Here is a 16,109-nt window from a genome sequence, read left to right on the forward strand (position 1 = left end):
CACCCAACCTAGATGATCAAAACTTTTGATAGAGCCGTTTGGAAGTGCTAAGAACCAATTTGATGTTGCTCCGATGAGAGAGGCAGGGAAGCTTCGACACATAGCCGCTTCACTGTGTCAGTATGAGGACATGACAGACTTATAATGCATGATGTGATGCCTCGGGCATCGTGATCCATCAAACTCACTAAAGGTAGGACACTTGAAGCTTTTGGGCATATCTACTTCTAAGATGGTATGGATGAAAGAATCCTTTTTTAAAACAGCATATAGTGCATCTTTGCCAGGATCTTTCAATTTTTTCAGCTTCTCGTCCAATTCTTCGATACGTTTGCTCATCAACTTCATCTCCTTTCTCATTGTTGTCTCTGAGCATCGATCTTGTTTGCACCATGATTTCTTGATGCGTTTCCCACAGACGGCGCCTATTGTTGATACAAAATCCTGCTCGCCCTTCCCTGTCACGTTCTTGCAAAACACACGTTGGACCTTGGGGGGTCGAGGTACATCTCCGATGAGCAAGTCAATACCAATAAAATATGATCACAACTACTCAATAGAGAATTCAAGTAATTGATTACACAGAATATGAATACTTCCTTTCTTATGCCTGTTTGAGGTGTTTATATAGTTTTAGATATCAAAGTTAGACTAGGAATATAACTCTAAGAAGAGTAGTTTAACTGTCTTATCTTTTTAGATAGTTGACATCTAACAGAAGTTTACCTTGATCGGGTTACCTCGATACTATGGTCGGATTGACTCCACATATACTCTAGTCGGTCTAACATATAGCAAACTCACTGGTCGGACCGGTAAGGTAGCATGACCATTTTAGTCATTAACACAAGAAAAAACTGATATCTTTTCTCTTAATCCTGAATTAGTAGAACATCTTCCACAAATCTCTGGCTTTAAGCCTAATGACAAAATTTTGAGTTTATCAACCAGGTCAAAATTCCAAAATATTTTCAATTAAATAAAAATTTTCCTCTAAAGTCTCACAAATGGTGAATAGATTCAGAGAATGAATGTCTTAAAACTCATAATTTCCAGCAATGAATTTCCATTTGCTTCCAATAGACAACCCATTACCTAATTTATTGTTATCATTTTTTTCCAAGTTCCAATTTCCAACCCAACCATTTTTCTCACCTGTCTCTTTCAGAATTAATCAAATTCTCGTCTTCTCCAACTCCTCTCCAACCACTTGAGACCTTCAATCCTTCGTACATCATAAATACGATCTCAGGTATATCCATCGCAACTCTTCTTCTCTCTTTCTTCCTCTGATCGATTGAATTAATGGCGGAACCATCGTCATCTTCTTTCTGCTCTGTGAGATCTCTGGTAGTGATTTGCCTGGTAACGGCGATTCCTCTGGCATTGATAATATCGTTGGAGAGAAGAATCAAATCGAATGAGGGTTCCGGTGGTAGCTACGAGTATTACAGTAATGGATGGCTGAGAGAGAGTTCGAAATGGGACGATCCCAACCGTCGATTCCTAGTCTCCTCCTTCGACGGTGGTCTTTCCCAGATCCTAGTTCCTCAAGGTCATATTTCCGGCGATGTTCTGGTGGAGGAAGCCGTCGTCCGTGACGGTGATGTTGCAGGAAACGCTACGTTGGGGATCGTGATCGACCGTACCAGGAATCGCCTCCTTGTCGCCATTGCCGATGTTCTCGGTAATCGATACGGTGCTGTCGCAGCTTACGATCTCACTACCTGGAATCGCCTCTTCCTCACTCAACTCAGTGGCTTCCCAGGTGAGTCACTACGAGTCTTCGCTCATTACTGTCATCTACTCATTTTCCCGTTTATTAGAATCTTATCCAATGTATGCCACGATCTGGATACACTTTAAGTTGTTATTCTTATTATTAAAATAGCAAATTTTTTTTTTGGTAATTATTAAAATAGAAAATTACATTTACACTCCTTTTGTTGCAAATAATTACGTTTACACTCCCAAAATTTTATTTTATTACAAATATCCTCTTATGCCTTTATATTATTAGTTTTAAATATAAAATGACATATTTACTCTTTAGAAATCTTAATATAAGTTTAAAAATCTTAAATATATATATATAGAATTTAGTCCATTTTTAGGATGAAACGACTTTTTCTTAAGAGATCTTTTAGGAACTGCGTTGAAAAGGAATTCTTTTTGGTAAAAGTCACCATTATAATAAATTTAATAAAATGATAAAATAATTTTATTTCTTTTTTTTAAGGGTTTTAAATAAATATGAGTAAATTAGTAGTACTGGAAAATTTGAAAAGATAATATATACTGAGTCATCACTTGACCTTCTAAACATAATAGAATAAATTATAAATGATGCAAATATAATTGTTTGCAAATATAAGGGATGTGGTGTGATTTGCTCCCTTAATGTGAGTAGATAGGTAGGATTGTAATAGGCTCATAAGGTCGGGTGAGTTTGGATTTTCCATCCTCAAGGGTAGAGGATAACCTATCTTTACCTCTTCCACCACATATTTAGGAGGAGAGATTCACCTCTCTTATCAGTGCTAAGAGCAAGCCCTCTTCGTAAATGTCTGGTGGACAGGTGTGAGGGTAGTATAATCTTCTATCCTCATGGGTAGAGAATCCAAACTCGGGTTGGACCAGACCAAGTCAAGTTCAGTTAGGTTAAGTACTTAACCCTAATATGATCGGGATCAATTCAGAGTGATAGTTTTCCAACCTTGATCCACATGAAAAACAAGAATTTGGGTTGCTTCCTCATTGCCCGTATGATATTTGGTCTTCAGTTACTTATAGAGACATTTAATCTAACCATGTTATTCTCAAAAAAAAAATCTCCACACCAATGATGAACTAATTTTAATTGATTCAATAATATCAATTTGCTTGATCAGGGGATGAGAAGTCATTCGCAGATGATGTAGCAGTGGATACAGAAGGCAATGCTTACATAACAGATGCCAAGGGCAACAAAATATGGAAAGTAGGGGTGAAGGGAGACCTTAAATCAGTAATCAAAAGCCCACTCTTCCACCCCAAGGAGTGGTACAAGAACATTGTGGGCCTCAATGGCATAGTTTACCATCCAAATGGTTTCTTGCTAGTTATCCACACCTTCACTGGAAATCTCTTCAAGATAGATCATTTGGGGGATGATAAAGAAGAGGTCAAGTTAGTTAAGTTGGTTGGTGGAGGTTCATTGGTCTTTGGAGATGGCATGGAGCTTCTATCTCCTACAAAGCTTGTAATTGCAGGGTCATCATCTTCTGGAAGATTGGTTGAGAGCTTAGATGGATGGGAGACTGCAAAGGTGGTGGCTAAATACTCCGGACCTTTGCATCGGGTGGCCACCGGAGTTACCATCAAGGACGGGAAGCCATATCTGAACCACATATTTGGCTTGGGACTAACTAAGAGAAAGCATGTGATCGTCGAGGCCGCCTTTTTGCCGGCGGCATTAGATTGATAATATGCAGTTACCATAGCTACATATCCTTAGACTTAGCTGAGCATCAAAGGAAGGAAGTTATCTGTGTATGTTGAATACATTATATGTCAGTCTTGAGTTTGTCTAAACTGCCATGGTAGGGTAGGCTAGCACCCCCTATGTTTTTCTCCTTGTAGGAAATGACATACGTCTTATATATATATGATGTTTTTTCTCATTTCATTAGCTGGTTTGCTCGTGCATTTTACTTGCCAAGAATACCCTCTCCTTTAATTTGTTAATGGGAAAGAAACCTTTCCATTGCCATAGTCCTAGAACCTACACTAGATCAGTGCAATCTTGGAAGTAAAAATCGGCGAAATATGGTTGTTATTTCATTGGATCATTTAACACCAAAATAAAAAAGCCACCAACAATGATAATTACTAAAAGTCACCGAAAAATCGCTGGTTTTCCGATGAAAAATAGCCGGTTTTCCAATGAAAACCGCCAAAATTTCACTAATTATTTGAGATCTAGTCACCGAAAGGAGTTGCAACTTGCAAAGAAGGTGAGTCTTCGGGCAAAATACTCAAACCTCCAGTTGTTGGAAGTATGTTGTGACCTCAGATTCAAGAACCTCAAGGTTTGCAACTCTGGTGAAAATCGATTATTGGGAAGGACCGAAGGAGTTGCAACTTGCATAGCAAATTTGCACCTTAAACGAGCAGTTTGCTGGAATGAGCAAAGTCCAATAAAGCTAAGCTCTATGCCTACAAAGAAAACTATAAAAGTGATTGCCATCACTATGGGATCACTAATTTTATAAACTTGAAACACTAAAGCGTGCTTGATTAACAAAAAAATAAGCAAACGAATCGGGATTGGGAAGGGTAAAACCTGGTTTCCATTTCTGGCTGGAAGAAGGTCACCTTCAAAACTCCAACCTTGCGTTGGAAATGTCGGTGAGATCTTGCTGAGATTTTGCCAATTCTATGGTTTCGGCAACCAACGAAAGGCAAAATCTTGTGTCACCTTGGGTGCAATAACCACCCTACTCCTAAGAAATGTGGAAATCTCAACCCTGTCAATGCTTCTTTGTGCATTTTTGTTGGCCCCACGTTGACACATGGGCAGAGCTCTTGGGGAAAAAAGTATGCTTTTTGTTTAGTCAAGATTCAATATTTTTATTTTCTGGGGATGTTATAATGACATTTCTATCCATTGCTTTTATCCTTAAAAATGTTTTTCGCAAGGGGGTTTAAATCCTCTGCGGCAAGCAAAGCAACTGTGCGCTACCAGACAATGCCACATGTATCACAGATAAATCCTAACTGTTGAAAAGTTTCACCCATCAAGCTATTGTTAAACCAAATCAAATTCATTAGGTTCATTTAACAAACCAATCCGTCCAACCCAACCACTCTCCACTCACCCTTGACTCACAATTCACAAACAAGTCGCCATCGTCGGCTAGTGTTGTTGCATTCAATTGCTGCTCCTCCATTGAACGATTCCTCAAGGGCTCTATGCATCTTCTTCTGTTTTCCTATTGTTTTAATTGATGGTTGAATGAATCAAACAATTTTGAAATTTGCATTACACAGGATGAACACGCTTAAAGCCAAAAGATGAAGAAGAGAGGGCAAATTGCATAGAAATGCTTCTATTTGCATCGTTCACCTTGCAGTACCATTTCAAGAAGCTCTAAACATGAGTTGCTTCCCTATTTTCTCTGCATTCTAACAAGGACTCTACTTTTTCTTCTTCTCCTTCTCCACCTCAAATTCCGGTAATGGAGTCTATTTGAATTTATCAGAATTAAATTTCTATTTCATTAATAATCCATGGAGATTTTAATCTATGTTCTACTTTGTTTTTATTGGGAATTTCGTCTTGAATTTTCCATTGTTGTTCTTCAATAATTCATTACTACAAATTTGCAATTATAGTGTCTTTGTCGAGTTCGGCTTGCGACATCGTGGAAGAGGGTGGTGACAAAATCTCTGGTTTTTTTTACTTAAACCGGTTTTATTAAAATGATTTATACAAAAACAGGTGTGTAATGAACTTGGTGAATTCGATTTTGTTTAACAATAGCTTGAAGGGTTAAAACTTTTCAACCGTTGGGATTTACTCTGATAGATGTAGCATTGTCCGGTAGTGCGCCACTAGATGGTCACTGCATTGCTTGCCGCAAAGGACTTGTTCTCCGGGGTAGGGGTGTCAAGTGTTGATATTTCATATTAGAAAATGACTAAAAAAATTAAAATAACAAAATAAAAGGATCAACATGGGCTTATTATAAGAATTTTTACAAAAATCCAACCCCCCATGCAAAAGAAACCCCGAACATTTTTCGTATTGTATCTTAGGATAAAATCTATTATTGAGACTACAAGTTTACAACTCAATGTCATAGCAATTAAAAGAGGTTGAATACATGGGACCTACCCTTCTTAATCAAAACAATACATGAATTCATGCCCTCCTATCAATCACTCACTATTACATTATTTGGTTAATATTATTAAACAATCTCCCCACCTTATAACAACATTGTAGGTTTTTAGTTGGATTAGTTGATTCGAATTCCTCCATGTTGTACCCAGAAGATGCCCGGAAAATCAGTACACTTAGGGATTAGAGATGACATTTCTAGTTCAAATTTAGTAATTCACCCAATCCATTTTCGATTCCTCAATCCATGTAACATGAAAAGAAAAGTGGAAAAGAGGATGAATAAATGGAATTAGTGCTCCCATTTTTCTTTTTTTTGGTAGAATAAATGGAAATAGTTTGTTCAAGCAAAATTTTTTTCTTTTTTTTGGGATAAAGGGCGCTTTGCATTAGATTGCAAGGAAAGAAAAGAAATTACAATCTAAGGTTGTAACAACCCCCGTTTTTCTAACCCGGAATCCGTATTGCAGATCCGAGAACTCAAAGGTCTAGTCGGATTAAATTGTGGAGTGTCCAAATAGAAGTCCATGATCCATATCCAGAACCCATGGATCTTGATTCTCTTGTTGAAGAATCTGCCTTACTGGGAGGTTGGACCTCCGGTAGAAGGCATGTGGTGTTTGGAGATGTCCGGAATGAAGGTAAGACATCCCTCATGTGTTGTTTAGGGCTAGGTTGTGTTTGGGTTTCAACCCCTGAGCAAAGTACCCTTGTATAGCAATATACTTGGGGGCGGTTGCTAGTGGCGGTTGATTAAACCAAGCGACCGCCTTAAGTGACCGCCCTGTTCTGCTTGCGGAAAAATGCCCTATTTTGCCCCTATTCGTTATAAATAGCATCCCTTGCCCTATTAACGCATTATTATGTTCGGGATTGCTATTTTGGGCGATTAAGCGGTAGTGGAAACATGCTAGAAGGTGGGCAAAGTGTTGTTAATGATATGGAACATTTTCTCTTCTATTCTTGGTGATTCTGATTAAGGTAACGAATCTCCATCTGCTATTCTCTTCTTTTTGACCTCTGATTGATATGAACCCATCTCCATTTTGTTAGTGGTTACCCAATTGATTAGTTGTATCTCCCTTTTCAATGTTCTTGATGAGATCTTGTCCAGAAACGAATCCCCGCATTTGTTTAATGGATGGATCCCATCAAGGGGAATGATTTGGGTAATAAATCTTTGTTAATTTTAGGGTTTCTTGTTACCCCTTTGTTCTAGACCTATTAAGCTTGAAATTCGAACTAAGATCATCCCAAAACGGATTGAAATCGGATGATCAAAAGTTCAATTTTCGGAGTTGGAAACGTCTGAAAACAGGAGCGGTCGCTTGTGGAGGTCGCTTAACTTAAGCAACCGGCACAAGCAACCGGCTGATTTCCAGTAACTATGTAGGTTTGATTTTTGAATTGTTTTGACTCTTAACTCTTATGCATTCTTGTAACCCTATGCCTAGGTGTTCTTTGTTTCAAATAAAAGTCTTATAATAGTTTTTGGATTGCAAGTTAGAAGACTTCTACTAAATTACAGGTAAGGACATGCATTCTTATTTATATGCAATTACATATACATGATGATTCAGCTGTTCTATTTACTATTCTTTGATCATGTAACTTGTTGTAATTGTATAAAGCATGTGAATCTTATTGTATATTTGCTGTTTGTGGTGTTCCTTGATTTACTTCATCTTTTATGATATTGCACAACTGTTCATGGTATGATAAAAAGTGATGTAGTGTAGTTGTGATGGAAGAGGTATTCCATTGGGATATCTTGGTTGGAGATATCAGAGGGCTGTGGTATAGGACACATGCTCATTGATGCCTTTAGCACTATCATGATTACTTGATGACATACCTAGGAGAGTCTAGAATTGCATGGCTAGGTACCCCACATGCTATTACCCTTTCGGCAAGGGAATTGAAGCCGGGTGACCCGTGACAATGGTGACGTGACTATGTTTCATCCTACAGCGGTAACCAGTCCGTGCAGAGACTCAGTGGTCCACTGTTGGTCATGTAATGGTAGGGTTGCATATGTTAGGGTTGGGCTCATGAACGTCCAAAGAGCGGACCGAGTGTCGTGAGGAGTCATGAGAGCATCCGCCCCAACAATATGTGGATGACCATAGGGTTAAGGAGTGGAGTCCAACAGCGGTAGCCAGTCCGTGAGGGTTCTCACTCCTAGGTTGCGAAGGATACTGAACCGAGTTGGTTGGTGCCATAGGGGAAGTATCTGGACTCCATATAGTATGTTATCATTATGACTTGCATTGGATTAGAAACCCCGACATGCACCAGTACTCATTACCAATGGTCGTGGTGATAGAGTGTTGACTTAACCCCAACCATGGTTTGAGAGCCAGTGCGGACTTTCCCTTTTTGCCCAGGATCCCTACAGAGGTAACCAGTCCTTGCCGAATCAGTGTGACTAGACTTCCCTTAGAGGAGAGCTGGTATATATCTTAAAGCATGTCAGCTATTAGAGACTTGCATAGTTAGATTTTAGTAGCATTCATATTTCTGCATACCATCCATATCATTTCATATGTGCATTCGTGGATTGTATTGACACATATATGAGAATTGTATGTTCCTTACTGAGTTCGTTGGAACTCATTCCTTTCATTGTATATATTGTATGAGTTGTACAAATGGTTGCACAACGTCGGAAGTTGGAGATGATTCGTATGAAAGAGCCTTCTCGTATGATGTTGATGTGGCACAGACAGTGATACCTGAACTTGCAGAGCATGAAGCCTTCTGAAGATGCTTGTGTGCACCTTTAGCACCCATTGTTGGCCGACAGAGGCAGATTGCCAGGATTTTGATGATCGTATGGAGAAAGATTGGAGGACATCTTTACTTGTTAATTTAGAAAACTAGTTTTTAGATTTAGAAAAGAAAACCAAAGAGAAGATTATTTAGTTTATTTATTTTGCTTCTGCTGAACTCGATATTACATTTGATTCTTGATTCTTTCCTTTGGCTATTTCTTGGATATTTATTGGAGTATTTGGACTCCTGTAACCTTTTTATTAATTATTGCTCTATTCTTGCTCTTGATTACATGTATTTGTATTTATTATTATTGATAGACTAAGACCGTGGATCCTGTGACGGATTGCACCCACGGGTTGTCGGGCGGGTAACCGAGGCCGGCGGGCGGGGTGTGACAAAGGTACTGCTTCCCCTTTTGTTAAACCGAACAAGCTCGGCAAGATTTAGGGGGAGTTTGGTAGGCCTCAGGGATATTTCAAAGTGAGACCTGACAAGTCTCGCAAGAAAATCAGCACAATAGTTCAATTGTTGCATGTGGCACGAGATAACACAAAGCTGGAGACTCATCCTAAGGGTGGTGATATCATCCATGAGGTCCTGCATGCATAACCCATGGTATACCGATCACACCCGTGACTACGTGGACAACAAGATTAGAGTTGGACTAAATTTGAACTTTGGTTGCTCCATGCATGTAAGCTTGTTTTAATTGACACATAATTGCTCTTAGTTGCTTTCGCAGGACATTAGCTGTCACATCCTCCCAGCCGGTACCCTATCTGGCATACCCGAGAGTGTGATCCACAGCCCGAAGATCAGGTATCGAGTAATCAACCTCCCACATAAACAATAACATAATCATGAACAATAATAATAAAAGTGCGGAAGATAAACCATAGATCCAAATAAGGAAAGAATGAATCATATATAAATCAGAGTACTAGATATAGTCAGTGTCTAAGACAGATAAGTAAAGTGAGGCAAAATCCCACTCTACAACCAGCGGAAAAGTAGTTCTAAAAGAGAATAAGCAAGACAAACTCTAATCCCAAGAGCAGGTACAATGGGTAACTAAATTGTTCTCAACTTTATAGACAACATCCCTATAAGTATAAATCTCATAAACAGCACAAGGGCGCTTCCACTCAATGGTCGGACTAAGCATCGTACGGAGCATAACCACTCGCGGAATCTTCAGTGTAATTGTTGTAACCGCAATCACCTTCCCGGAGATATGCCTCTTCTCCTTGCGCTTCTTCATAGGGGCCGTCATAATATTCAAGCACCTATAGAATAGTCTAACAAACATTGTACAATAAAGGAATGAGTTTCAAAGAAACTCGGTAAGAAGGCGATTAAATCCATAATAACATAAATGGCAGGATTTGGGAACAAACATAAATGCAATATGGTATGAGACAAACAATGAATGAATGAATCTAACTCTATGTATGCTGGTCTCTATTGGCAGACATGCTTTAAGTCATAGCACCGTACTTCTTTAGGAAGGTCTCAATCACTCATCATCAGTTGGTAATGGGTCTGGCATCCCTCGGGACATTCCATGGCTGGGGGTATAGGTCACCACTCTCTCACATCACCATTGGTCTAAGTACCGGCGCATGTCAAGGTAAAGCCTAGCCAAATGCAAGTCTTCTACTTAGTTACATCAAGTCAGATCCAGATACGTCCATTCCTCGTCCCTGACGATCCTTTCCGGTATCCTTCACACTAGAGTCCTCATAGTCCCCGACTACGGACTCATCAACCCTACTTGGTCATCCACATATGGTAAACGGGAAGCTCTCACGTCCTCTCACGGGTTGGTTACCGGTCTTAAGCGCCCGTGAGCCCAAGTCTATCCATATGCAACCCTACCAATAAATGGCCCCCACAATGTGATTCCTGTCCTCTCACCGGTTGGTTACCGATCTTGAGCGCCCATGAATCCCCATTGCTACCACGGGTCGTTCGGTCTCAATACCCCTCCGATTAGGGTCTGACATAACGGGACATCCTAGCCAAACACTACTAGACAATCCTAGATATGTCATCCAACAGTTTAGGAAGGTGTCTAGAGGGCATCTCCGGAAACATCCCATAATATTCCCGTAGTAGTCCAAGGACAGAAGTGTCAAAAGGACACCTCTCCTTTCCAAACCATACTTAAGCATACACATGCATCAATTCATATCATCACATATATGGTGACTTCATATATGGAAAGAAATCAATAATTACAATCAACTTGTATATAATTGGTAAGTAAATCATACATGAATCAATTAATCATAAACAAGTAATGCTACTGTAATCAAGGTTATGCAACAGTAGTATATCATTGTAAGAATCTGATTAAGGAAACAAATCAATGATATTCAAATATAGAAACTAGATTCATGCTATCTATGTAATTAAGGAAATAACCATCCTTACCTTTTATAACTCGCAAAGGAATCCTAAGAAATCAAGTAAGATCTTGACAAACTTGAGAAGAAGGTCCTAAACAAGTGTATACAACATATTAGGAAAGATCCCTAACAGAAAAGATACCAAAACATCCAACACGGACCAATTCTGGAGTTGCTTTGTACTCATTGGTCGAGTGGATTGGTTGACTGGTCCAGTCGACCAATCAGTCGACCAATGCAGACAGTAGCCTAAAAAAACAGAGTTTTAAGATATAAAATCCGAATTTGGTGGGTTCAAAAGGGTACTAATCAAGGGGTAAACTACATTAGTAGTATCCTAACATATAGGGGGTCTCAAAACACTAATCAAATCAAGTCATCAAGATCCAAATTAGGAAACAAAAAGTTACCATAATTAGATCAATCATGGATCTTGAAGAATTCAAGATAGAAATCAAAGACAAGAACAATAGGAGAATGGATCATTGCTTCAGGTAAGGGTATCATGAAAAGCATACTTAGATCTTCAAGAAAATAGACCTAAGAGCATAAATCTAAATAAGGAAACAAAACCTACCATATATGTAACTATCATGATTCATGAAGAAAACATAGTATGGTAGAAGAGAAACAACTAGAGATTGATAGATCATGGATCATGAAAAGAAAACACAGCAATTGACTACTAACATGATCAATATAGAAGATCCAAGGAGATTCAAATCAAAAGTTAAACGAAGACTAGATCATGGTTTGATCATGATTCCTTCAAAAGCTTGCAATGATCATGGTTACGATCATTGTTTTAGCCATTAATCCTTAGGAAGATCATGAGAGACAAGTCCAGAGATGTTTGCAACAGAGAATTCAGCATCTCCCCTACTGTCTCAACTCAAAAAGGAAAGAAAAAAAGAGATGGAGGAGAAGAAGAGAGTGTAGACATACCTTTGATGCAAAAGGAAGAGTTTTGACGAAGATCCGTCAAGAAAATCACCAAGGATGCAAGGGAGATGACTTGCAGAGGTCTTTGGTTCGTTCCAAAGAGTTTGGAGGCAGCAAATACGAAGTAGACTCGAGATTGGACTTAAATAGAGCAAGCAAGACCTAATTGCCAAAGACAGCACCCATTGGTCGAGTGGATTGGTCGACTGGTCCAGTCGACCAATCAATCGACCAATGCAGACATCAATTCCAAAACAGGGAATTGAAGGCCCAGATCAAATCCAATCCTAAAGGGGTTTTGCACACATATCAAGTGACTTACCTAATAGGTAGAAATGCCTTCAAACCATGATAGAGAGCACTCCAAGTCCATCAACTAATCCGATCTTCATCAAGATTCAGTTTCCATAAATAGAACTTCATCATCAACTCTCATGGATTCAAAGCCAAACAACAAGTCCTCCACTGGAATGGCCCAAAGCTGACTTCTTACTTTACTTCGGGTCACTGGACCTACAAATAACAAGGTTTCCGGGTCAAGGTTAGGGCTGGGTTTTACATTAGCATCCGTATTTCCGCCTACAACCACAAAGATGACATGACCTGCTAAGTCTCTGCCAATGGTACCGTACCCTCCATAATTACAAATGACAGATCTATCACAATTCATTGCCATCCACTCAGCTGGAGGCTTGATCCACTTGTGAAAGCCACCTTGTATATGTTGAAAATTTATCCAAATTCTCAATCGGTTATAGAAAACCTGGTTTGGTTGGTTATCCTCCACCATTTGTTTGTATCCAGTGAATGGTAGTTAGGTGTCCAACATGATACATGCCATGATAGTTGAGGGTGGGGACGAATCTTGTCAAAAAAACATGTAATTCCTAGCTTGCCAGATACAGTAGATGGTAGCTATGAAGCTGAAACAACCGATCTTGTTAGGGAGTGAAGACCCATTGAAATGAGTTTCTATCCACCAAAGTTCCTCCATCCAGAGATTGTGACACTTTCCCTAAAAGTCACTGATAGCGAGGACCTCCTTCCATATGGTGCGGGTGAACATACATTGAAAGAACAATTGATTGACAGTCTTTATGGCATTCAAGTAGAAGGCACATCTTGTGTCAATGTGCGTCCTGCATGCCAAAATAGTGTCTTTAGTGGAGAGATGTTGCTTGCATGCTAGCCAATTAACAAAAGAGAATCTCGAGTCATTGGTACTGATCCAGATGATGCTCGACCATGCCACTTTGTTGCTGTGTTGACGAATGATTTTCTAGATTGAAGTAAGAGAGGTACACCAAGTCAACGTGTCTCTAGGTAGGCATGGGTGAACTTGAGTTGCTTGGATATCTTCCCACTAGTTTTGAACTTTAACATTGAAGGTGTCATGACACCAATTACCCATGGGTCCCAAAGGGATATAACTCTTATCATTATTTTGCCTTCCTAGGGCTTTAAAGACTAGCACACTAGGTTGCCAAATTGGTCCTCCTACCAACCAAGGTTCGTCCTAGATCAAGATGTTATTTACATCATTAAGTGAAATCCATGTGTGTAGAATCTGGATGGATCAGGTTCTTATGATGCACTTGAACAAGTACGAGCATTGACCAAGTAGTTCAATACTCCAGATAGACTCATCCACCAACCACCTATGGTAAACATATGAAGACCAGCATCCACTGTTATTTGTAGATGGGGTCTAGGCATGTTTCATAAAATATGTCTGGTTTCAATCACGGAGACATTTGAGACCAAGGCCTCCCTCATTCTTCTATCATCATGGGTTTTCCCAAGTAATTTTGTAATTCCCAGTATATGCGTTGAGCCTTTTTGTAGGAATCTAACCATTATACCTTCAAGCTTTTGAATAATATGAGTGGGTATATAAAAATACTACTCCAATGAGAGAAGATTCCCATGATCACTAATTGGATGAGCACATGCCTGCCTGCATATGATAGAGGATGGTACCTCTATAAATTTATCCTAGAAGACTTTCTGAATGAGGATTTCATAATCAACCTTCTAAGTTGAGTGGCAGTGAGTGCGACGCCAAGATACTTGAATGGGAAAGTAGCTATAGGGATGTTCAAAATGCCTTCAAAGTTTTCTAATTCCTTGGTGGAGCAATTTCCATAGTATATAGCTGATTTCCCTTGATTAATTTGAAGTCTTGACAGAGATGTGAACTCCTCTTTGGGTTGGTGGTACCAACAACCATAAGGTCATTGGCACATGCAAATGTGGTGATCTGAGGGTTGCAACAGTAAGGGTGATACTCAAAATTCCCTACCATGGCTAAATGAGTGATGCCATCAGTAAGGACTTGAAGCACAATCTTGAATAAGAGAGGGGGCATGGGGCATTCTTGCTGCAAGCCCCTTTTCTTCTTTTTTTTCTTTTTTTCTTTTTCTAGAAATAAAGATAATAAATTACTCAGAAGGACAATTACATAGTTTAATTACATCTATATTAGTCCAAGTGTTTTTTAAGGCTATTGATGACCTATAGGCCAAAGTAGTAAACCATAGTTCAAGGGTGGGGTTCTAGAAAGTACTGATAGTTATATTGTTTGTACAAGAAGTTAGATGTGCCAAAATAGGGACATAAGCAATCGGCCACTGCTTGTGCTTCGTAGGTTGTTGAAAGAGGTCCACTGTTTGCTGTAAGTTGCACAAAATGTTTGCAAGATTTACAGTTGCAAAGTGGGCTCAATTGACTTTTGCATGAAGACCAATGATTGTAGCTTCAAGAATGTCACCTCTATCTATACTTCCTGTGCTAAAATATGTAAGTTGTCCTTCCCACAAATTACCTATGCTCCATCCTGCGGAGTTCAGCTGTGGGTTAAGTACCCCATGCACATAGTAAAAGAAGCAATTGAAATTCATTAGAGACGCACAGTTGCGGGGTAAGTAACAAATTATGATAAAAACAAATGAGTGTGGGCATTTCATCTATTGTGCCAACATTATCTAAGGATAATTCAGGGGGTTCTTAAAGACAATTGAAGTGTTTCACTCCAAGAAGAGATGTTATATGATTTTTTGTGGGTTGAAGGATTGATTTTTAAAGATTCTTTTATTCCTTTCCTGCCATACAAAGTAGCAAGTGATTATAAAAACAGAGAATAACCACTTTTTGGAGCATTAGTCAAGGGTAGGAATTCATCTCATGTGAATGGACCAAAGGAATTTGGGCTACTAGCCCATTTGGTCTACATTTAGATGAATTCACACAACAATCCTTTTTACAATTATGACCACTATCCTTTCTAGAGGAGTAGGCACCATTGACAAAAGCAACATATCTAATATTACAGTACATTTATAGATCCATTGAATAAACATAGGAGGGAAGCTAAGCTCATGCAACAATTATAATAGAAAATTCCACTGGACAGAGTCATATGTTTTGTAGATGTCGAGTTTGGCAATGAATCTGGGGTCCCCTTAGACTCAAGATATCCATGTAGCAACTCTTGGCACAAATATGTTATCAAAGATCTGTCGACCTTTAATAAAAGTAGATTGGCTAGTGCTAACCAGTTTGCTCATAACCTTCTTCAACCTGTTAGCAACAATTTTTGCGATGAATCTGTATAATTGGCCTATAATTAGCAAAGGTGTTTTGAGCTTCCCCTTTTGGCACTAAGGTGAGTTTTGATGAGAGCTTGACTTGATTCGGCAACTAATATTTTTTGAAAAAAATCCTTGATCGCCAAACACAAATCATGCCCAAGATTGCCCTAACTACTCTTCTAGAGGCATGTACCCAAACCATCTGGTCTAGGCATGCTATTGTCATCCATTCTAAAATCAACATCCATTATTTATTTATTTATCTGTAATTGGTGTAATCAAACTGCTGGCTTTGTTAGTGTTAAGTGACCTGTTAATAGGGAGCTTGAGGTTGTTGCCCTTTATTTTTGTTTGGGAGGGGGATGGGGTGCCATCCATGCCATTGATGGAGGACATTGAGCTACAATGCCATCTCTCTTTTACAACCCTGTGGAAAAATTGGCATTTTCAGAATTGAGTAAAAATTAGGGCTGCAACTGGTCCGGGCTGGGCCGGGCTTTTGCA

General features: G+C 39.2%; 1 protein-coding gene across 1 annotated transcript; it reads left to right on the forward strand.

Annotated features, from left to right (window-relative positions):
* The first annotated feature begins 988 nt into the window (after window positions 1–988).
* Window positions 989–3,644, forward strand: LOC149011043 (Calcium-dependent phosphotriesterase superfamily protein). Its single transcript, XM_089162151.1, has 2 exons — window positions 989–1,768; window positions 2,892–3,644. The coding sequence occupies exons 1-2, from the start codon at window positions 1,306–1,308 to the stop codon at window positions 3,461–3,463; spliced, it is 1,035 nt and encodes a 344-aa protein (XP_089018277.1). The 5' UTR covers window positions 989–1,305; the 3' UTR covers window positions 3,464–3,644.
* The last annotated feature ends 12,465 nt before the right edge of the window (window positions 3,645–16,109 follow it).

This window comes from Hakea prostrata, chromosome 7 (genome assembly GCF_041222555.1).
Source record: "Hakea prostrata isolate BN-2017 chromosome 7, UWA_Hpros_2, whole genome shotgun sequence".
Taxonomy (NCBI): Eukaryota; Viridiplantae; Streptophyta; class Magnoliopsida; order Proteales; family Proteaceae; genus Hakea; species Hakea prostrata.

Excerpts from the sequence above, each read along its gene's own strand:
- LOC149011043 (XM_089162151.1), top strand. The coding sequence starts at position 1,306 with ATGGCGGAACCATCGTCATCTTCTTTCTGCTCTGTGAGATCTCTGGTA. Across the intron at positions 1,769-2,891 it reads TCAACTCAGTGGCTTCCCAG|GGGATGAGAAGTCATTCGCA; the intron begins GTGAGTCACTAC and ends TTGCTTGATCAG.